Consider the following 24785-nt stretch of genomic DNA (forward strand, 5'->3'; position numbering starts at 1 on the left):
GGTAATAGAAAAGAAAGTGTTTAATTACTCATTAACTTCGAAGCATGTAACTTCAAAAAAAAAATATTTTATACCAATTCAAAAAAGACACTTTTAGGGCATAATATATTTCATTTTCAAATTATTATTATTTTTTTTGCAGTTAAAATAATTTTTGAGAATATATTTGATTATATTTTATAGCAATAATTGTCTTTGTTTTAATTTATATGTTTATGCATTTACGCTTTGTGACCATAGTATATATATATATATATATATATTGCGATGGTTATCATTGCAATGCATTTAAGTAAGAAATTTAAAAAATAAAATATAGACAGATTTCTTATAAGTTTTTAATTCATTTTGTTGTGTTTGATATGTTGGATATTGCCTACTTATAATGTATTTATATTATTAGTTTATATTTATTTTATTTTAAGCGTATTATTTTTTAAATTATTAAAATATTATTTCAATTCAGATTTTAAGTTTTAATTTTTTAAAAAATGTATTTACATTATTTAAAATATTTACTGTGTTTTTTATTAATCAAGCGTTATTTATGCAAAATTATTAAACATAAAAAACGAATCCTCACTGTTATTTTTGATTTAAAAAATTGCCCTCTAATCTTGCTGTATTCATTTTTAAATTCAATTTTCCTTAATTAAAATTCTTATTTTATTTCTAAATAACTTCAAATAAATCATATCACTGTATTATATTCAGTCTTATTTCGTTGATTTCCTCAACTAATACAAGCGTTAGAAATATTTCTTTAGATAAGTCTGTTTAGTCTATGATGAAATAATTTTATTACGAGTTTTACACTCTCAGCAGAAGCATATAACAAACGCAAACAGGCTACTCTTACTTTCCTTCATATGTCGGTAGGCGCATTCGCAAGACTCATTAAAATCGCATTATTTATGAATCGAGCAAGAGTTTTCTCTGTCACGCGATCTCGAATGAGATGTTGCCATCAGAGAAATGAAACACTTCCTTCTAGATTTCGTAAAAGCCGTAATAGGGAAGGATTCAGAATGGGAAAGGGTCGCTTCCCTCATCACAAGTAAAGAAGTTCGACGTTTCTTCCGTTTGATATTTAAATCATATTTTTGACAAAAAAGGAATCAAAGTGAGGTTTAGAAAAAATTTATGACATGCTTAAATAACAAAAAATACACTTTTATTATTATCATTAATAAAAAGAAGGAAATAATTTTTTAAATCCAAAATATGGAAGTCATGTAAAAAGAAAGGTTAAAGTGTGAAATAAATGCTCTAAATAAATTGGAATTTTAATTATATTTATGAAATTTTTAAATTATATTATATTATTAGTATATTAATTATTATTAATTATAATTATAATGAATTATATTTAATTATTAATTGTATTTAAACGGATGATTTAAAATATACTTTTAATGAATTATTTGAAATTGTCTTTTTTCTAACATTGCCATGAAAATACGATGAATCGTGAGACACAATTTTAAAAAAAAACGTTAATTTATTAAATAGAAGCAGCACCAAACTTAAGAGAACAGGAAATTTTTATATTTAAAGAATATTCTTGAGCTATTTGGATTTTCAAAGAAAGATGTAGAATTTCTTAGGACATTTTGAATTGCCAGTATTTTAGTTTATATTTTGCAGCCGATATTTGAACCTCATAAAATAAAACAATAAAAATTCAGTGCTCTTTCAACAGAGAGAACTTGACAGCGGGAGCTTTTCATGAGTAAGATCAAATAATAAACATTGAAGATTTTGACGGAAATGGATATGTTGAAAAAAACCCTCCTAGGAATGCCGGAATGAATCATGCATTTGATATTTTGAAACCTGTTGTGAAGCATCCTACAACAAATTAAAAAAAAAAAAAAAACCCGATACGAGGGTTAGTGATATTTAAGTTAAAGAATAATTGTCGATTAGTAACTATAATAGAATATTTTTAATTTTTATTTTTGAGAAATTTAATATTTAATCCAAAGATAAAAGCTCTTTTCTTTTACTTATGTGATTCCTGTAAGAACCATAAATGTTTTGAGAAAATTGCGTACATTTTATTGAGCACTAAAAGAGCACTAAAAATCCTATAAAATTCAATAGTAGTTCATATATTTCTTCAGTTCAATAACAACACGTAAGAAGGGTAAATTTACAAGATCAAAATAACAAAGAACATCCTAGAAAGGAAGTGAACTTGACTTATTCGTCCATAAAAAGATTAGTTTCTTAGCATTCTTTTCAAACATAAGATTTCTTTTTTTTTCTTTTTTAATATAGTTTTAAATTAACGGTGAAATTTCCAAGTAGCTATATTTGCAACACTGCTCATGTTGTCCTAACAATTTTGTTTTCTATATTTCTATTTAATATTTTTAATTTACAAGATTAGCAAGATATTCAGCAATGAACTTTAATTACATTACGAACATGCTTTATTTTCTCTCAGCGTTATAAAAAGGACAGAAATACGTACTTTATTTCGTAACAAAAATAATTTTGAAGAAAATTCACTCAAATAATGAGAAGAAAAAATGCAAGGATAATCTTAATATAAATGAAAGTCATTGTGTCTATGTATGTATGTTCGTTTCACATCTGTTCCTAAACGTTTAGGTCGATTCAAATCAAATCTATTCATTTGGCCCTTGGCTAAAACCTAAGTAATTTAGCACTGAATATTCGCGCAAAAGTTCTTTTTTCTGGCAAAAACCGTCTTGAAGATTTTAGTATTGACTAATTCTTTTGCCAGCACCAGCTTTTCGATGTCGAATGGCAGTGATTAAAAATCAAAATATTTGAAAAAAAAAATGGAAATTCTATAATGTAAGACTGATTATAAAGCGAAAAAAAAAAAAAAACTAACAGTGGTTCAAAAAGGAAAAATGAAGTCTTCTTTATGTAAGAGATTATCCCCCCCCTATACGTTTCATCTGCTATAATCCCCCCACCCCAAATGGTAGAAGAAAAATTGTATAAAAGAAATCCTTCCTTTAGAACAGGAAGTTTTATACAATGACTCACAATCTCAAGCCAGGTAAGATAAATAAAATAGATCAAAGGTACGAGTTCTTCCAAGAACTTTCACTTGTATGAAATATATAAAGAAAAAGTATTGTAAAACACTCAAAAAATTCAAACTTCAGACTTTGACTTTAATGAATCTCCACGCTTCAAATCTCCTCGAGTTCAAAAATCACATTTTTTAGAATTCTGTCTATTTGTATGTCTGGGAACACGATAATTCAAAAACACTTTGAGCTAGACGTATGCAATTTGGTATATGGTCTTTGCAGCAAATTAGTAGATTCCTATCAAATGTTTGAACGAAATCCGTTCAAAGGAAGTGTGTATCTGTCCGGCTATCCAAATATAATTTAATACCCTAAAAGCTAACCAAGGAGAATTTTCAAATTTGGAATGAAATTCATGTTGGAATGAACCATCCGTTCTTTCATAAACATGCAAACGCAATAATTCACAAAAAAAGAAATGAAATTTGACATAATGATAGAAATTGCAGTTCTATGTCAAATTTTATTTTAAGTCGATTTGAGAAAAAGGTGTCCAAAATACGATTTTCGAATAATTGCTTATTAGCTGCACATAAAGATTTAATTGCCAAAAAAAAATTGCCAAAGTCTATGCAATGGATTTGTTAAAAATGCTATATTTATGCAGATGAAGTGTATTTCGTAATTTCGCCAATGTCATGCAAGGATTTATAACATTACCCAAAGTTCACTATTTTATTCGTAAAGAAAGGATATCAGAAAGTGTGCAAGAAGGTTTTTGAAAGATCACTTTTGCTGATTTTGAAAATTATATGGCTCATTAAAGGTAATACACATGTATACCAAATCTGTCAAGGGAATAATCACCTCTCAGTCTGTACTTTCAGAAGCATGTAAACGCGATAATATGATAAACTACTATGAAAATATCTGAAATTTGGTATTGATTTTGTGACTACAATTGTAGATTTGTACCATTTGATTAAAAAAAAAAAAAAAAAAAAAACTCTTTCAAAATATACATTCGCCGTTCTGATGTTTGTGCGTTAATCGCATCTCAACGATTTCAAAGATTGCACACTAATATGCTTTTTCTCAACTATTGTTCATCAATAGTAATAATAACACAAAAGCACATTTATTAGAGGATATACGAGAAAATTTCGGGACGATCACTTCCGCTTTTTTTGCACTTTTATTTAAATTGATTTCCCTCGTTTTCTTTAGGAAATATTTTTTTTAATCCTCTTTTCTCTCATTTCTAGATGTCCTTGAGTTTTGAAATTTTTTTAAATTTGTACATTAGAATGATATTTTAATAAAAAATTATAAATTTTTGTTTGTAAATAAATAACAATAATAAATTTAAACAATAATAAAATTTTGACGGTTTGAAAACTTAATTATTTGTTATTCAATTAATTGAATTAGATTTTGATTCCATGCGAAGTAATGAATTTATGATAGTGATTTTTCTTTTCCAAAAAAAGGTTGATTATGGTAAAATTTTAGGCTTGTCTTAGTTAGATAATTCTTATTTCAAACAAGTGAGTAAAAAGAAATCGATTGTAGATATATATATACAATGGCTATTAGCCTTGTGTATTGAGTTTTTTAGTTAAGAGATGACCAGAAATCTCCTTTATGACTGCAAATCGTTTCAAATAATATTTTCACGTTTATTCTAATTCTTTGACTTCAACGAAAAAAGCTTATAAAGCAAAAATCTACGAAGCATTATTGAATAATTCTTTAAGTTTGAATTTTCAGACTGCGCTTTATATTCTTATTTTTTCGTTTTTCATCAATTAAATGTGCGTAGTAATCTCTTTGTAATTTTGTATAACTTTATAAGTCTTGTTCTAAGTCTTGTAACAGTCTTCTGAATTTGCAGAGTTTCAATTCAGTTGTGCATTTGAGTATCTGAGCATAATGATGAATGCTATACAAATTATATTATCACTGCAAATCGTTTTCAATCATACCTTCAGGTTTATTCTAATCCTTTGACTTGGACGGAAAAAAATCATAAAGCAAAAAACCTGTTAGGCATTATTGAATTATTCTGTAAATTTGAGTTTTTAAAATAAAGTTGGAGTGCATTTTAAATTCTTATTTTTTCGTTTGCCATCAATTAAATGTGCGCACTAATCTCTTTGTTATTTTATGTAGCTTTATAAGTCTTGTTCCACTTAATATCAGTTTTTTTTATCATGTGAGAACATGAGGTTGTTTTGGTTAGATGACTTTGAAGCCCGAAATCGCGTAGGCAATGAATATTGAAATTCCAAATCGCATAAGCAATGAATATTGAAGTTCGAAATCGCGTAGGCAATAGATAAAGCATAAATGGCAATTTTCATCATTATCTTTTAATCGCATATATTTTTTTACCTGCTTTTATCAATAATGCATTATTATTATTATGTATGCTTCTTTGAAAGCAGATGTGTTTTAAAAGGTTCACCTGCTTTTACCAGTACTGCTTTATTATTACGCATGCTTCTTTGACAGGAGATGCGTTTTTAAAAGGTTGACGTAGAACTATGACATCATAGCTTCATAGTTATTTCATTTCAAAATCGGTCGAGTTCCACAACTTTGTTTGTCAGTTAGAAAAATTAAAAATGAAATTTTAAAAAATTTATATATATATATATATATATACAGAGAGAGAGAGAGAGAGAGAGAGAGAGAGAGAAGTCTTGTGATTGTTTCAAACCGGTTTAAACAGGTTAATGACTTAAATTAATTAAGACAAATAATGACTTAAAATAATAATGTTCTCACATGATAACTTGAAATTTACGATCGTTCTGTTATTTGTTATTTGAATTTGCAGTTTGAATATAATATGTATTTGAGTATCTGAGTATGGTGATGGATGTTATTCAAGTTATATTATTATTTCTCAATTTTCAAATTTTTTAAAGAATCTTGTTATAATTTTTTTTAAAAGAAGAAGAATATATATATATATATATATATATATATATATATATATATATATATATATATATATATATATAGAGAGAGAGAGAGAGAGAGAGAGAAGTCTTGTGATTGTTTCAAACCGGTTTAAACAGGTTAATGACTTAAATTAATTAAGACAAATAATGACTTAAAATAATAATGTTCTCACATGATAACTTGAAATTTACGATCGTTCTGTTATTTGTTATTTGAATTTGCAGTTTGAATATAATATGTATTTGAGTATCTGAGTATGGTGATGGATGTTATTCAAGTTATATTATTATTTCTCAATTTTCAAATTTTTTAAAGAATCTTATTATAATTTTTTTTTAAAAGAAGAAGAACGATTTTACTTGTATTTTTTATACTTAATTAGCGAAACTTATTAGATAAGAAAACTGTATCGATTTCAAAAATTGCGAATATGAATATCTTTATTTATGAATCACTCCCTCTGGGGCACCTCAGAAATGAGGATGATAAACTTATGGTATGGTGGTTGGTTCTCGCTATCTGGTGGGTACAGAAATAATAAAGGTCAGCTACTTCCTATCTATGATGGGACATGCTTCCCACGGGAAGGGTTATACCATGGCCGGGAATGGCTGTTAAAGCTCAACCATTGTTTCCCTCAGTGTTGTTGTCGCAGCGGTTCGGGCATTCAGATTTTTCCGTGTACCTTTGGGCTGGTTGGTGTAGCCGGCTATGGTTATTCTTAAATCAAAATGTATAGTAAAGCGCTGTTTCTATGTCTTTTAAGAAACTGATGTAAAATGATGTTTCAGTGAAGAGACGTGAAATCGAAATTCTAATAAATAATTTTAGTTATCACATATTTTACGTGACTAATTTATTTAAAACTCATAATTTAAAAATTTTTTAAAAATGTGCTGCATTATATTTCTACACGGCATTGCAATGATTATTAAATTTTGAAGCTAAAAATTTGTATTAAAAGCGAGAAATATTATACTTTTATTGGATATTCTGGGCGTCAATTATGTATTTTTTTTAATTTGTTAGTTCTGTTACATGAAAATAGACTTGAATTTAAAAAAAGTATTTGCCAATTTAAGGAATTGATCACGGAGTACTTGACATTCTTAACCTCCGGACATAACAATGTTGGAAAAAAATACAGAACAATTGCAGTTATATAAAAAATGTGGTTAAGAAACATATATTCATTATTCGATGGGCTAATTGTCTTTGAATAATAAATACAGTTTTGTTATGACTCGGAATTCTACTTTCGTTTTAGAATCAGTTTATTTTTGCACAATAAAAGAAAGAGTGCTTCATGAGGCTATTTACATATGGATGATAGAAATTGATCAGAGTATTTTCAGATGAAGTAGACTGAAATTGATCAAATGATTCGTACATGAAAGAGATAAATATTTAATGTAAAAAATCCTTTTCATAAAATTAACACGACACAATTCTGCTTAAATCAAAGCTAGATGCCAGATTTCAAGTAGGAATAAGATATGAAGTAAATTCTAAAATGAAAACAAACAGGAAATATAAAACTTATTAGGAGTGGCAACAAGGATTATCATTCAAAGTCTGAGAATATTTCTTTCCCTAGCATTTAGACCAATAAAATTAGACCCATTACGATAACTCTACAACGATCTTTAACATTTTCTTCATATTCTTTTTTTATCGGCACATAAGTTGTCATCAATAATTTGTTTTTTATTCACTCATCAATAATTTTGACTCCATGAAAGCGATCTCGGTACGAACGTTGAAGATGCCATTTTGAAATATTGAAACTTCACAATATTTGCAACTTTGCAATTCTGCATAATTGAAACTTTGTAATATTTCATCGTTTGGACGATGTACTTTATCATTAAATATTGGCTATTATTTAATCGTGGCAGTATAATAAAGCGTATAAATAAGAAATATGGAATATTGGAAAAAAAATTGAAGGAACATAAATTTAGGCAATGATTTCCACAACATTTGGAAAATAATGAATTAAAATTAGTAATATAATTTAACCTTTCATTAAAATAAAAAACATTTAAGTTATAATAAAATAATAATCTCAAGCAAAATTAGATTCAGAACAAACTTATTCCCCTCACTTTTATCATTTTCTTAATATTACTAAATAATTTCCTTTATTTCCTTCGAAATAATGACATTAGGATCAGTTATAGATAGCTGAATTATTTTTCCTACAATAAATTAAGGCTTCATTCTGCTGCTTTTCCTCATGTGGCAATTCTTTTTTTCTATCTCTTCCAACTCTTTAAAAGTTTCTACTTTCAAGGAAATTTGCTGATAGAATTCTCACAAAATTGCTTATGTATTAATATACTACAAAATCATGTAAACAAACACAGCATATGTAAAATTTAGTTGCAAATGAATTTTTAAAAAACTAAAAATTCAAGCTATTATGTTTAAATAGTTTCGAAGCGTCCCACTTTGAAAACACAAAGTTATGGCTTTCTTTTATAACATTAAAATATTTCTTTGTAAGATATAAATAATAAATTTCTCCTTTTAATGTGTTTGTTATTATTATATACACAGGGTGAAAAGAAATAAGCGCTAGGAACTGTAACATCACGAAAAGCACTGTACCTGAAACGTTCAAACTTTGGGAATAAGCGATACTAACAACCAAATTTAGAATATATATATATATATATATATATATATATATATATATATATATATATATATATATATATTGGAATAAAACATATTTATTCAAACATTTTTTGTTTCATTTTTTTTATTACTTTTGAGGTGCTTTTTTCTGGTAACTTTTATATATTTAGTATAAGATAATTTAACACGCACACATAGTATAAGATAAAGCTATTGCATCTTTATGAAATGCCGAAAGTAATTGGGGAATATTATAAGCTACTTTTGATTCGATTAAACATCACTTTTCAAAGTGCACGTAACTAATTTAAGGGGAAGCTTAATTCTCTTTATTTATTTTTTTATAAATTATTGAAATTCTCTACATTTATAGATTGTTTACAGATGGGAACACAATTTAATCGAATATCCTTAAAAATTCTTTTGAAGTAAATACATTTAAGAAATCAAAATTCAGTTAATTTTTTTTCAATATTCCATATGTCTTAACTGATATTTTTAAAAATTGTTGTTTAAAAGTATGTTGTCAACAAATCTTCGTCTTACTTTGCTATTTAGTTTCGGAATTCCAACGAATATTTTTTATGTACTTGTACTGTATTTAGCAAGCGAGTGTGTGAGTGTCATCTTCATATGAGCTAGAAGTCAGACTTCTGCCTTCGGATCCTCAGCTATCTTTACCCTCAGAAGCTACTGCATAAACTCGGCTTAAACCACTGACTTAGCCAGCGGGCTTGTCTATGACAAGTGCCATAAGAAACAACAACAACTGTATTTAAATTAAATTTTCGAGTTATTCATTCTTGGAACTCACTTCAAACTGTCTGAATGCAGATTCATTTTAATCGTGATCTAAAATGAATGGATTTTAATTTAAAATACGGTGTTCCCAAAGTATGCATCAGCGACCTTTCGCACAGGTGCATCACGATATATCACATCATGTCTATAATTTTATTCACTTTTCTTATTAGAATTTTATTCACTTTATGCGCGACATTGACGATAGTTATAGCAAATTAAGAAGTAATTTGTGCTATTCGAGTCATCTTAACTACAGTTCATTTAAGACAAAATTTAGTTTCGAGCCGAGTTTGATTGTTAGTAAAATATTAATATCTATTCGTAGTTTCTAACCAACTGGAATCGTCTCCCCAAAATTTTCTCGCATACTCTCTAAAAATGAATTATCCCATATAATGCCTTGTAGGGTTTTGGCATACAATAATTAAGAAATATGAACCTTTGGCGTGAATTTAACATTTTTACTGAATTTATCGCATATTCTTCGGTGAGGTATTTGGCGGTTAATCCTTAATGTGCGATTAATAGTATCCGAAAATCAAATTTTTGTTTTGAATGCATTTTTCTTACCCGACTGAAACAAAAATTCGATAAAAAAAATTCACTTGCTGTCATAAAATTCCACGCTAAATTTGATATATTGCATCTTTCAATTATCAAATTTACATGCTTCTGTAAAGCAGACCGACAGATGGTCAATCCCTAGTTGGATTTGGCTCAAAATTTGAAAGGTTTCTAGACTACAGATGCTAAATCTTTGTATCGAATTTTGTACCTAGCTTTATTCGTTTTGTAGTTAGCGGGTTAAATTATATTCGAACAGTCGGATAGACATACTTCCTCTGCTCGGATTTTATTCAAAGTTTGAAAGAAATCTACAAATTTGTATATAAAGACCGTAAACGTCTAGATCAAAGCGTTTTTGAGTTATCTTTGTCACAGACAGACGGACGCTTACCGAAAATGTGTTTTTCCAACTCAGGTAGGCCTAAAACGTGAGATTCATCAAAACCTCGATTCTGAATTTTTTGATGATTACTATACTTATATATATATATATATATATATATATATATATACTACGTATATGAGAAAGTAATATAGGAGAGAACTTAAGTCCATTCATTATTTTTATTTTTGCAAAGCTAGATTTCGGGCGATTTCTGTCATAAAAATCGATTAATCAAGAGAAGGACATGGAGATAGCTATGCCCTGTTAATTCTTCGATTTGAGAGAACGTGCAATAATAAAAAGCTTATCCATATTATTGATTATTATAATTATTAAATTTATTAAAATTTATTTAATAAACTTCTACGGAATCTAAAATATTTATTTTTTAAATCAAAATTATTGATTATTTATCAAAAAAATACTTGTCCAACTTTTACGAAGAACGCCTTGAAAAAATCTAAATTCAGCAAGTGCGCCGATAACCGAAATTGTCTGGGAACCAGTATAATAAGAATTCTTGTTTTAATTTAATTCAATCCCTCTCTAACATTATGATACTAAGAATATTTCAAATATATAAAATCTTTAAAAAAGTTATCGTTTCTAGAAAAGTTATCAAAACATATTTACTCTTCCAAACTCATTAAATATACATTTTATATTATTATATTAATTTTATTATTACTTAATTCATGTATAATTATATATTTCGCTATTAAAAAGTTAAATTAGTAATTTGAATTTTCAGCCGATTGTTGCTAGCAAGTGTATAGTATTTGATCTGCATACACAGTGAAACTAAATCTTTAACTTTTACTCTCTGACACCAAAGCCATGTCCGTGCAAGATGCGATTGCAGTCTTGATGCTTTATAATGTGCAATCGCACTTTCATTCTGCTGAGATATTTTTGAATGTAAGATAGATGGCTATGCCTAAATCACAAGCTCAAATGAGTGATCATTAACACCTTATAAGCCAATAAATATCCCTCCTGATGCTTAAAAACTTCAAATGATTCCATATATAGTTAAATTAATGCCCCATCTCGACGCTGAGGTAACTGCCTATTAAGACGAACCCCTTTTGTACCATCGTAAGATGATGAGTATGATACTTGATGGACAAATCACTTCGCATCGAGGTTGTGATTTATAATCGTTATCAACACTATTTGTTTGCAGTTTTCCTGTGGCGAGAAAGATGGATGAATTTCCACAACAGTAGTTAATACTGCCACAACAGTAGATTTTATTATCATAATAGTAGATCTGTATTACCTCAACAGTAGATAATACTATCAAAACAGTAGATCTGTATTACCACAACAGTAGATCTGTATTATTACAACGGTAGATAATACTATCGCAACAGTAGATAATACTACCACAACAGTAGATTTTATTATCACAACAGTAGATTTGTATTGCCACAATAATAGATCTTACTACTACAACAGTAGATCTGTATTATTACAACAGTAGTTACTACCACAACAGTAGATCTTACTACTACAGCAGTATATCTGTTTTGCCACAACGGTAGATCTGTATTACCACAATAATAGATATTACTACCAAAACAGTAGATTTTATTACCACAAGAGTATATCTGTATTACCCAAACAGAAGATCTTATTACTACAACAGTAGATATATATTAAATATTGGACTAAAAGAGCCGATGGGATTGATTGCCTATCGCTTTTGTCTCTTCATGTACACTAAACACGGTAATTCAAAAACTCGGCATTTATCTAAAAGAATGTCGTATATTGTCCTTAAACGAAAATTGTAAATATGTATTTAATTTTTATCCCGATTGATCAAAGTGGGAAGCTCCAAAATGCATATTCTATAACCTACGAAACTAAACGCAATATGCGCCATATTATGTGAGAAGCCCCGCAAAAAAGCTGTTGATTGTCTGCAAATGTTAATGAACCTGAACCAAGACTGTACTATAGAAATTCTCTGCACTCCTGGAGTCGAACTATAAACCTCACTTAGGGATTTAAATCACAATTTAGATGCTTTAAACACGTACTGTCTATCAATAATGACTTACCTGTACTCGAACTTCTGGCAAGTTGACCTTCACAGCGAGTTCTTCCCTGCTGTAAACGTCAGGGTAATGAGATCTCTCGAACGCCCTCTCCAGCTCGTGCAACTGGTAAGTGGTGAATGTTGTGCGATTCCGCCGGTGTTTCTTACGAAGACTGTTGGGGCGGTCCGTCGAGCAGTAGCTGTCGCAATGGGGCTGATTCACGGGAGTTTCCTGTTTGTCCGAATCGCCACGCAACCAGTCATCCTGTCCCGACGATACCAGACTTTCAGAAACTGGGGGGAAAAAAAGAGAATCTTTTCAAATTTGGTGCATGAGTGAATCCTTTTATTCTTTTATCTTGTAGAACACACACACACACACACACACACACACACACACACACACACACACACACACACACACACACACACACACACACACACACACACACACACACACACACACACACACACACACACACACACACACACACACACACACACACAATCGTTAAACTAAAAAGGTTATATAGATATAAACCTTTATATAATACTAGCCGCCTTTGGCGACCAGCCGGTTCGCCAATCTTAATGTTCGCTAAAATTTTAATAATTAAATATTTTATGCAATTCCAACTTTAATAGATTCTTCAGCAAAATATTTTAAAACTTCAAATTTTGATAGTCATATAATTCACACATAATATTATAAAGGCCTTTAGTCATAACGTGATATGTATCTCTCTCATTTTCTGTAACCCCTCGTAGAATGTATGCTTTAAATTAAAGTGTAAATGATTAATCTGCAATTAATATAATAATATTTTTTTACTGAAATAAAGCATTTTTTTTTAATAATATGATTACTGATAATAGAGTCACTGAGCGTTTAAACTTTATGGGCACTAAAGAATATCTTTCTTAATTTATGTAATATCTCAAGAATTTGTCAACAAAATTTTCTCAGATTCATCATGAACAGATCGATTCATTAACAATGTTTCATTTTAAATGCATCAAACACTAAGAAAATAAAATGAATCGTTTAAAATAATCGGTCTAAAACAGGTTTAAAAAAACTACTTAAAAAACGATGTACTTAAAACTATAAGCATATACAAAAAATATATATAACTAACATAAATACAATTTACTTACAAAAGCATGCAACTAACCTAAAAATAATTTAAATCATCAGTTGATAGTGGTTGTCATGACAACAATCAGAACAATGCGCATGCGTGAATTTTCTTCGCTAGTTAGGTAACGCAAATGCGTGAATTTTTCTACGCCAGTTGGGGTAATGCTATACAGATTATACATTTTTAATTTCCTTTATTCTGTGTTATTTTAATTCAAAAGTACTTCAGAATAAATCTGAAACATGGATTAATTAACAATGTTTAATTTTAAATGCATAAAACATTAAGAAAATAAACAGAATCGTTTGAAATAATCCGCCGAAAAACGTTAACCCTAGCCTCATTGCTGTTGGGAGAAAATAAAACGGTAGCCTTAGTCATTTGGCGGTGGAGAAAATGGAAGATTTTTTTGGCGAAAAAGTTGGCGGTGGGGAAAATGGAAGATTTTTTTGGCGGGAAAGTTAGTTTTTAATTAATAATTAAAATTCTAATTAAAAATTCGAAAAAAGGAACCCCAGGTGCACATTCCCGACCTCCAAGGTATACATGTACCAAATTTGGTAGCTGTAGGTCAAACGGTCTGGCCTGTAGAGCGCCAACACACACACACACACACATTGAGCTTTATTATAAGTATAGAATATAGATAACCGTATATAAATTTACCCTTTCTTACATAAATATGGTTGGTTTCGATAAATTCTTGAACCGCTGACAGTTTATAAACTATATTATAAAATGCAATTTTCTTTAATGTTATTTACTCTATTTTACGGAATTTAAAGCATTCAATCTGACACTCAAACTTCATAATTCGTGATGTTTTAAATGCAGTTGAATAAAATTTTCAAGTATTTGGGGTTCTTACTTTTTTTTTTTATTTCGCATTATGCATGAAATCTCATACAGTGCATACATTTTAAATACAGATATGCTTATGTATGGTATATATGGATAAATTTTTCGTTTTGGGGTTGCGTGATTCAAATATCGATTCCGTTCGAAATTCGTATGCGCTGAGCTGACAGATGTAATAATATCGAAATTTAAAATTTTCATTTAAGTTTACAAGTTACTGTAATAGAGAAGTCCTGCAGTATTGAGAAAAGTGTAAGGAATCTCTTTTGTCCTCTAAAAATGGTTGGTTGTGAGATTCGTTCCAGACATTTTTGATTCTAGGAATTTGTCAAATCAAGTAATCAAGTCTATGAAAAGAGTTAATCATGCGATTGTATTTACATGTCGACAATAACAATAAATTGTGAACATATCATATTTTACCGCAATATTAGCTTATTTTCCACCAATTTCCCACGGTACCAGACTTTCAGAAACTGAAGCTGAAAAAAAAAAGCATCTTTTCAAATTTGGTTCATGTGTTATTATCTATTCTATCTTTACAACTATCTATTCTTTATTCTAACTTTTTATTTTATCTCTATAGAACACACACACACACACACACACACACACACACACACACACACACACACACACACACACACACACACACACACACACACACACACACACACACACACACACACAATCGTTAAACTAAAGATGTTATATAAATATGAACCTTTATATAATATAATCTTATATAAATTTAACCTTTCTTACATAATATAAATTTAACATCTCTTAATAAATGATATAATTTCATTTGTTAATAAATTATGTATATGCTTTAAAAATGATTATAGTTATATAAATAGTATAAGCATTTCTACTGGTTTACAGTACTGTAAAAATTTCCGAAATGCATCTTAGAGTTTTCAGCATAAACTAATAACAAGTTGTTTCTAAATGCTTTAAACTTCCTTTTCAGAAGATAGCTGTCTTTCTGGGATTAAAAAAAATCTAATCTTCCTTAAAAAATGTGTTTAGATACTCTGGTGGCTGTAATGTAGAACTCCGTTAGTTTATCTTTCAGGGAAGCTTTTATCGATAGTAGGGTATAAAATGTCTTCACCAGCGTCGGTGGAGTTTCTTATCTTCCCTTTCCTTCGAAGTTGCTGAAAGAGCGGTGAGATATTGGAGGGACCCACAGGGGCAAGGATTATGCAGCCCTAATGAGTCATCGGTCTCTGAACAATGTGAAATCTGTGGTTATGTATTTCAAAGTATAGGGAAATTTTTTTTTTAATTGGTGACCATCTGGTTCGTCGGAGAATTTAGTTACATTTAATTCCTGTTAAATTATGTAGATATATTTTCGTGTCTCTGATTCTGCTGAATTATTAGGCATTAAAATTGTATTATTATAATTATCCTATATATTTTTTTTTCATTGAGTGCATGAACCTTTCTAAGGGAGTCCAGTCTTATGACTTCATATCTTTAATAAAAATATATGTTCACTCATTTTCTAATTTTCGCGATATAGTAACTTTACGCTTTATTTGTCTTCTAAACTACACAGATAATTTACATAATCCTTCTTTCAACAATGGAAAAAAATAACACAATTTAATCTATACTTACATAAAGCTCAATGTGTGTGTGTGTGTGTGTTGGCGCTCTACAGGCCAGATCGTTCGACCTACAGCTACCAAATTTGGCACATGCATACCTTGGAGGTCGGGAATGTGCACCTGGAGTCAACTTTTTTGAATTTTTAATTATAATTTTAATTAGTAATTGAAAAATTATTTTCCTGCCAAAAAATATTTTTACTTCCCCACCGCGAAATGAGTAAGGCTTCAATTTTTTCCCACACTAATAAGGATAGGCTTAGCATATTTTCGGCCGATTATTTCAAACGATTCTGTTTATTTTCTTAGTGTTTGACGCATTTAAAATTAAACATTGTTAATTAATAGATCTTTCAGATTCATTCTGAAGTACTTTTGAATTAGAATAACACAGACTAAAGGAAATTAAAAATTTCTAATCTGCGTAGCGTGACCCCAACTGGTGTAGAAAATTCACGCATTTGCGTTTCCATAAATGGCGTTGAAAATTTACGCATGGGCATTGTGTTCTAATTGTTGGCAACTATTTTCAACGAATGTGGACTTGATTTAAATTATTTTTAGATTAGTTTTATGCTTTTGTAATTAAATTGTATTTATGTTAGTTCATATATTTTTTTATATGCTTATAGTTTTAAGTACATCGTTTTTTTAAGTAATTTTTTAACCGGTTTTCGACCGATTATTTTAAACGATTCTGTTTATTTTCTTAGTGTTTGATGCATTTAAAATTAAACATTGTTAATGAATCGATCTGCTCATAATCAATCTGAGAAAATTTTGTTGAACCTTCTTGAGATATTACATAAATTAAGAAATATTTCTTTAGTGCCCATAAGGTTTAAATGCTTAGTGACTCTGTTTTCAGTAATCATATTATTAAAAAAAATGCTTCGTTTCAGTAAAAAATATTATTATATAAATTGCAGATTATTTCCACTTTAATTTAAAGCATAAATTCTACGGGAGCTAACAGAAAATTAGAGAGATACATATTACATTATGACTGAGGCCTTTATAATATTATGAGTGAATTATATGACTATCAAGATTTGAAGTTTTGAAATATTTTAATGAAGAAGCTATTAAAGCTATATTATTATTACATAAAATATTTAATTATTAAAATTTTAACGAGCATTAAGATTGGCGAACCGGCTGGTTGCCAAAGGCGGCTAGTATTTAATGAGACAATGGAAACGGTTTGAATTTCAGAACAAGAATATAAGTTGTTGCGGGAAATTAAACCAAAAAAATTACCAAAATTTCAGGAAATAATTTTACGTATATTAAATCAGCATCATTAAAAAGGCAATGTTTTGAATTTTAAGATGACGTAGAACTCAATTTGGTGCTGTATTTTTTTGTAAGTTATTGCGGGTGTGATTTTAATTTTAATTTTTAATTAATTAAAATTGTAACTCAAATTTAAAAAAAATGGTTTTTGTTTAAGATTTTGAGGTGCAAATTTCCACTCTCTAAAATGTACATGTGCCAAATTTGATGGCTCTATGCTTGATCTGTAACTGATTATAGCCAATCCGGATTTTATTATAATCTTTTCTAATAGATCATAACCAAAATTTGACACGAAACTGTAATTATAATCACAAAATCACATACCGAGTTTTATTGATTTAAATCATTTCGTTTATAAGTTACTGCGTCTACGTGCATGCGAAAATACAGACCGGCAGACGGTTAACCCTTTGATAGATCTGATTTAAACTTTCTTTGATGTTAAATCTATTTACCAAATTTTATCTATCTAGCTTTTTATGTTTTGCAATTCCTAGTTCACTTTTACTTCAACAGTGATATTTGTAGCATTTGTGTATATTTACTTCAACCGTGATATATGATATTTTTAAGATTTCCTCGGAGCTGATTTCATTCGAAATCTATAAATTTGATATAAAGTCCTTGCACCAAATTTCACCTGTCTATCTCAAAGCGTTAATGAGTTATCTTGTTCTCAAACTAACAGACATAATACTAAAAAATATGTTTTTCGAAAAGAAGGTTTGAAACATGGATATTATTCAGAATCTCGAGTTCACATTTTTTAATGATTAAAATGTTTTCTTTATACTATGTATACGAGAAAGTAAAAAAAAAAAGTACAGCTTAAAGAAGATGAACATATTTGTAACATGCGTTTTTTTTAATGTGTTACATTGCAACTCTTGTTAAATAAAAATTAGCTATGCACTTATAATGGTACATTTGTTATTTACATTCATAATAACACTCTTTTCGGAGAAAAGATTAAAAATATTTATTTGTTATTAAATTGCAAATCTCTTTCAAAAATATTAAGGTAGCGAAAAATTTCGAGAAATGCTTATATTCCTTCAGAATTTTTAATATCTGTTGGCAAAATCAATTAAGAAAAATTGCTGATTCGAAGAAAGTATGGAAAGTATATTTTACTCTTTAAATCTGTTTATTTATAAATTTTTAAAAAATGTAGTTTTACTTAAATTCCTTCATAGTTTTGTTCAAATTTAGCTTTATTTAATGCTACCCAACATTTCCTTCTAAATTAAAAAGGAATTCCTTCAAAGTTTGTACAGACAGTGATGATGAGCGACGTAAAATATTGATATTTTAGTTGATAAATTAAATCGCACACATACAAGCAATTATAAAGTTATAATAATAATTCAGAAATGTACAGTAAGTAAGGTTATTTAAAATTTAGCTTTCAAACTATTAAAAAATCACAGAAAACAAAAGAACAAACCAGAATCACACTGTTATAATCGCACACATTAAGCGTCCTGTTCAAATAATGCACGACAATCCTTGGCCTATCCATCACCTTCAAATTAAGAAAAACAGCCTATCCATTACTTTCAAATATTTCATATACAAAGTGAATACTTGATATCTTAATATTCTTAACAGTTATATTTCTCTAAATGCACACGGAATTTTAAATAAGTAGCATCCAAACATAGCTGCTACAGTGCTGACTTATTTCTCATTTGGTTCGCGGTTCCAGTTATACTTTTTTACAGATTTTCTCCTCTTTCTATAAAAAATCGATATATGAATTTTATGCTCAGTTTATAAATTCATGTTTACCATCTATTGATTAACATTTAAATGCCCTAAGTTTCAAATTTGACACCGGACTTTTCAATTGGATTGTGCACTTACAGTTGGTTTGTTTTTAATGTTTGGCTATATGTATGTTACCATTGCATAATGTTCTTTTGAATAAAAATATAAAATAAAATTGTAGTCAAAATTTTTCGAATAATATGACATTTTGTTTACCCAAATAAATATATAAAATATGTATTGGGATTTTTTATTATTTTTCCCTTTATCTCTCTATTGCAATGAACACATTGATATTTTTAAAAAATTTAATTTGGAAAATCAGGCTTTTAAGAGTAAAAGATTGTGGATGAAAAGTTATGTATAGCAGTTTTATATGTCTTTTTGAAAGGGACAAAATATTTCTCCATTTTTCCTTTGAATTTTGTAATACTTCAAGAGTGATTTTCATGTTCATGACTTGTGTTGAAAAACACATTATATCTTTTCATAGTTTATAAGTTGAATTTTAATTCATCTTATATACTAATATGATGATAGTTTCCCTTAATAAATACTAGTCACCTTTGGAGACTAGTTGGTTCATCGAGACTAATGGCTACTAAAACTTTCAATTTTAATATTTTGAGTAACTTACTCTTAATGACTTCTTAAGCGAGTTAGGTTTAAACGTATTTTAAAAAGTCAAAAAAGTCATTGTTTTAAGAGTCTTACATTGTATTGTTCATTGTGCTATGCATCTTCCTAATTTTCTATAATGTCACTTAAAATTTGAACTTCTGTTTGGAGTAGAAATGATTAACCTTCAATTAATACAAAAACTTTTTTGCTGAAAATATTTGAAAACAGATGCACTTAAAAATTTTTTTCATCATTGCTTACTTATGAAATTCATCTTTATTTTAAGAATAAAATTTTTTGAAAAGATTATTAAAAGCCCGCTTTGAACATAAATCTAATCATTATGGAAAATAAATTGAATCATCATATCTTCATCATTAATAATGGAAAAAATCCAAGATGAAATATTTGTAGCCACCAAGAAAACGATTTAAGTTTCTTTAATAAATTAAGTAAATAATACCTTTAAAATAGTAAAATAGTATTGTTATAAAATAAGCTTAAAATATTGAAAACAGATAAAACAAAAATTGTTCAACGACTAAATCAGTATCTTTAAAAAAATAATTTTTGAATTTTTAAATGGTGAAAACCTCACAATTGGCTATGAAATTTTTGGAAAGTATGAAGGAAAAAATTTCTAAATTTTGATTAATTTTTAATCAATTAAAATAAAAAAAAAATCTTCGAGAGATGCATATTCTCTCTTTCCAAAATACACCAGTGCCAAATTTTATATCTGTATGTATGACTGTGTGTTCTGCGATATGGCCGGCATTTCAAAGAGTTTTATTTCATTACAGATAATTCATTAATTATAATCGTGAAAATTGATGAGAATTGATGAGATATATTATATGGCTTTGAATATCTTGGAATACATTCAGATAGATTTTTATCCTTAAAAACATGCGAATTTAATGTTCAAGTAATTCATATCGACGACAACGAGGAAAAATCGAAATAAAATCTCTAATAGATATTTTTATGAAATATTATTAATAAAGGGAATAAAAGCAGTTAAATCTATGAAAAAGTTAAGCTATATTTATCTTAACTATAAAACATACCCTATGAAGGGTATGTTTTATAGTTAAGATAAATAAATAAATGTAACAATTTTTTTTCAATGTAAAAAAAGATGTTTTTATTATTCATAAGATGAGGTACACTTTTATTTTCAGAAACGAGAGCAGACAATTCCCAGAATTAAAAATACAAAAAAAAAAAAAAAAAAAAGGAAGAAAAGAAAAGAACTGAACAGAGATTTTGAAATCAAATGACATTTTTTAAAAAAACTTGAAGCCTTGTAACACTGTTATCCAAATAATAATTCTAAATCCGTTAATTAATAAAATGAACGCAAATTTCATTAAATACGCTAATCCTTAAAGAAACAGAAATTTTTTTAAAAAATGTAATAATCCATAATATTAAGGAGAAACGTTTGTCTGGTTGATTTTAAAAAAAACTGCTGCTGAGATTTTTTTTTTTTTCTGAGTTCACTTCTTAAATGCAGGGAATTAATTTCTTTTACTCTATTCTGCAGTTTCTCCCGACGTCTTTAACAAGTCCCAACGGTTTTAACTGAATGAAAAAACTTTTTTGTGTTTTGATGAACGGTTTGTCAAACCAAGTTCATTATCCAGCTTAAACTATGGTTTTTGATTATGTTAAGAATAAAATTTCGTACAATTAAGCATTGAATTAACTTGTAAAAAATGTTTTGATCATTTCAAAATATTGTGGGTGTTCCTTTTATTTATTTAAAAAAAACTGGTTTGGAAGCAAGGGATTTATTTCATTCTCAAAAAATTATAATTCCAGTAACTAATCCTCAGATTTGCAAGTATAGAAAAAAATTAGAAAAAAAAACCTTTGTAGTAGTTTGAAATTTCCAAAACACTATTTTTTTTATTTAAAGTTAAAAAAAAAACTATTTCCTTTTCGTTGAAAGAAAAAAAAAATACATCTTTTTTTCATTCGTCTTAAAAATAATTACTTTAGGAAATTTTTTAAAAAAAATTGAGCGTAGTAGGCTTTTTTTTCACTAATTTCTTTTTTCATTTAGTTGATATATCTGAATATACTGTGTTGGAAATTAGGTTAAATAATAATTATAATTCCAAATACAAAACAAGGGAAAAAAAAAGCTTGTTCATTGACAGTAAAGGATTTCAAAATTCACACTCAGCACATCAAAGCAATAAACAGTTTTAAAGCGATTTTTTTTCAATTTTTTTCCCTGGTAGTTCACTTCATAGTGGTTTTTTTTCCTAAAAATAGTGCACAGGCACACACACACACATTTTAATAATAGTTTGACTTTATTGTACATTTATTTCTACTTTTTTGTCATTTATACAGTGCCCTAAAGAATAATTCTATTTTAAATTTTATAAAAAAATATCCTAAAATGTTATTAATAAAACTTCTTTAAGAGTATCCAAAATGATTTTTTTTTCAGTTACTCAGTATTTTTCCGTTATTCAGCATTTTTTCAGTGCCCTAAAGAATAATTCTACTCTAAATTTTATAAAAAACATGTTGTTGTTTCTAATGACACTTGTCATATACAAGCCCGCTGACGAAGCCGAGAGAGCGTCTCTTATTTTATAGTAGGGCCATCTAGGGCCGAAAGTATGTCTTAGCTACTAACACGTCACAACCTTTTTTACGGGACGGACTAAATTCACTCATCCACAGATCGTAGACCTGAATCAGAGAACGATAACCTCTGAACAAGTACCCCTGGTAGTATTACTCTCGACATGGAGGACTTTGTGACCACGACCGATTTATACGTGCACCAGCCACCACAAACACGGATAGTCTTTGGCAGGCGGGGTTCAAACTCAATAAAATAAAAAAAAAATCTAGAATGTTATTAATAAAACTTTTTTAAGAGTATATAAAACGATTTTTTCAGTTATTTTTTGTCACTTCTTATTTTGAGTTAATATTTTTGGCAACAAATTTTGGGAATTGTGATTCGAAGGAACAATAAAAATATTATTATAGAAGAAACGCAAAAGAATTTTTTTTAAAAATCACTTAAGCGTGGAATTATTTTAAACAATACTCATTAAATAAGAAAATAAAATCATTAAACTCAAACCACATTAAAATACACTTGAGAATTGTGAAATGAAAAAAAGAATAAGGTTTATTTAGATATTTTCAACTTCTCTTTTCCCTTCGGCAAAGTTTATTTAATTTAGTTATATTAACGTCCCATTTTAAAGCAACAATAGGGCTATTTTGGGACGGTCCTCGCCATTTTGAACCCTCGATTTGATGACGAAGACGACACCTGAGCTGGCACCCCATCTCCAAACTTATACACCACACCTCCTTTCAGCAAAAACATATATTAATGTTGCAAAAAGACTGAGTGAATAAAATCAATAAAATACCCAAAAAACAAGACAATCGATAAAACAATGGATAAATTTTTTAAACAATTTTTAACAAAACAATGGATAATTTTTCTCAAATACGAAGTACACAAAGAGAAAATACTGCTATCGTCAAAAACTTCGAACAAGAGATTTTGACAAATCTCTATCTTCAGATATTCCTTAGTCTAAGAAACTTACTTTAGGAATTCAGTTTTTCAATCTATATCTGAACTAAAGACGCTTTAAGTTAGACCGATGAAATTTGGTATACGTTCTTTATATCAAATTTATAGACTTTTATCAAATTTTGAAAGAAATCCATTAGGAGAAAGCCGGTTCAACTGTTTATCAAAATAGATAACATCAAGTCCACATGATAATTACAAAGCGAAAAGAGCAAGATGGGTAAATTTTGGTACACAAATCTATCATCTTAAGTTTAGAAATGTATCAAACATGAACCACATCCGACAAGAGATTGAGCCTTCATTCATTTTTTGATGCATATAAACGCTATAAATTAAAAAACGCATCGACCTAAATGAATGGAAGTAAAATGTGATTTTGTTACTAAAATTTCAATTATAAATCAAATTCTGAATTCATTCGGATGAAAAAAAAAAAAAAAAAAAAAACACCACCTTCAAACTGATTTTTCTGGTATTTTTCACTATACTACGAAACACAAAATATTCGCCTGGATGATTCTGAAAATGAAAATTTAAGCACTCGTGGCGTTCACGAATTTGACTAAGGACAAAAATTTTATTCGAAGATATTATACATTTAATAGGGAACATAAGAGAAAGTTTCGGGTATTCTTACTCATTTAAACAGTATTAAAAATAACATTCAGAGTATAACAAAAGAATACCTAAACTCAGAAAGATTGCATTTCTTAAAAGATTGGTTTAGCTATATTAACGTTCCATTTTAAAGCAACACTAGGGTATTTTGGGACGGACGTTGTAATTTTGAACCGCAGTTAGATGACGAGGATGACACCTGAGGTGACATTCCCTCTCCAAACTTCTGCACCACACCAATGCAAGGACGTTTGGCCTTGATGAAATCCAGATCCACTTACACGACGGTTCTTCGGTGAAACCGGATCTCGAACCTGAAACCTATTTGTGATATATTTAGATTTGCAGTCACATTTTTTGAAGCCCTGCCCGATACCAAGGGATTGTTTTATTGCTGTCTGACCTAAAGATATCTCTACAGTAGGGACATCTATTGTTAAAAATATCTCTTTGCAAACTCTGAATTCAGATCTCGCTTACAACTTTTGAACATTAACGACACGGCAACCGCTAATGTGCGCATTACCTATTTAAAATGCAGAAAACTCTTGATTCCGAAATTTAACGGAGCAAATCAGTTAATCTGCAGATTGTCTTGGTAATCTGAACATTAACGGCTTTCGAACTTTAACGGTAACGCGCGCGCGCGCGCGCACGCACGCACGCACGCACGCACGCACGCACGCACGCACGCACGCGCGCACACACGCGCGCACACACGCGCGCACACACACACACACACACACACACACACACACACACACACACACGAAAGAGATTTTTTTAAAGAATGCTGTTATCACATTAGAATTCTTCACGGAATTAATTCCTTTTTG

The 24785-nt window shown here is 29.0% G+C and overlaps 1 protein-coding gene across 1 annotated transcript in view; it reads right to left on the reverse strand.

Annotated features, from left to right (window-relative positions):
- LOC129987588 (retinal homeobox protein Rx1-like) overlaps positions 1-24785 on the reverse strand; it is a 72371-nt gene that overhangs the window by 12821 nt on the left and 34765 nt on the right. Inside the window, exon 2 of the mRNA XM_056095550.1 lies at positions 12456-12727. Within this exon, the coding sequence (XP_055951525.1) occupies positions 12456-12727 (272 nt within the window). The remainder of the gene's footprint in view (positions 1-12455; positions 12728-24785) is intronic.

The sequence above is a fragment of the Argiope bruennichi genome, chromosome 10 (assembly GCF_947563725.1).
Source record: "Argiope bruennichi chromosome 10, qqArgBrue1.1, whole genome shotgun sequence".
Taxonomy (NCBI): domain Eukaryota; kingdom Metazoa; phylum Arthropoda; class Arachnida; order Araneae; family Araneidae; genus Argiope; species Argiope bruennichi.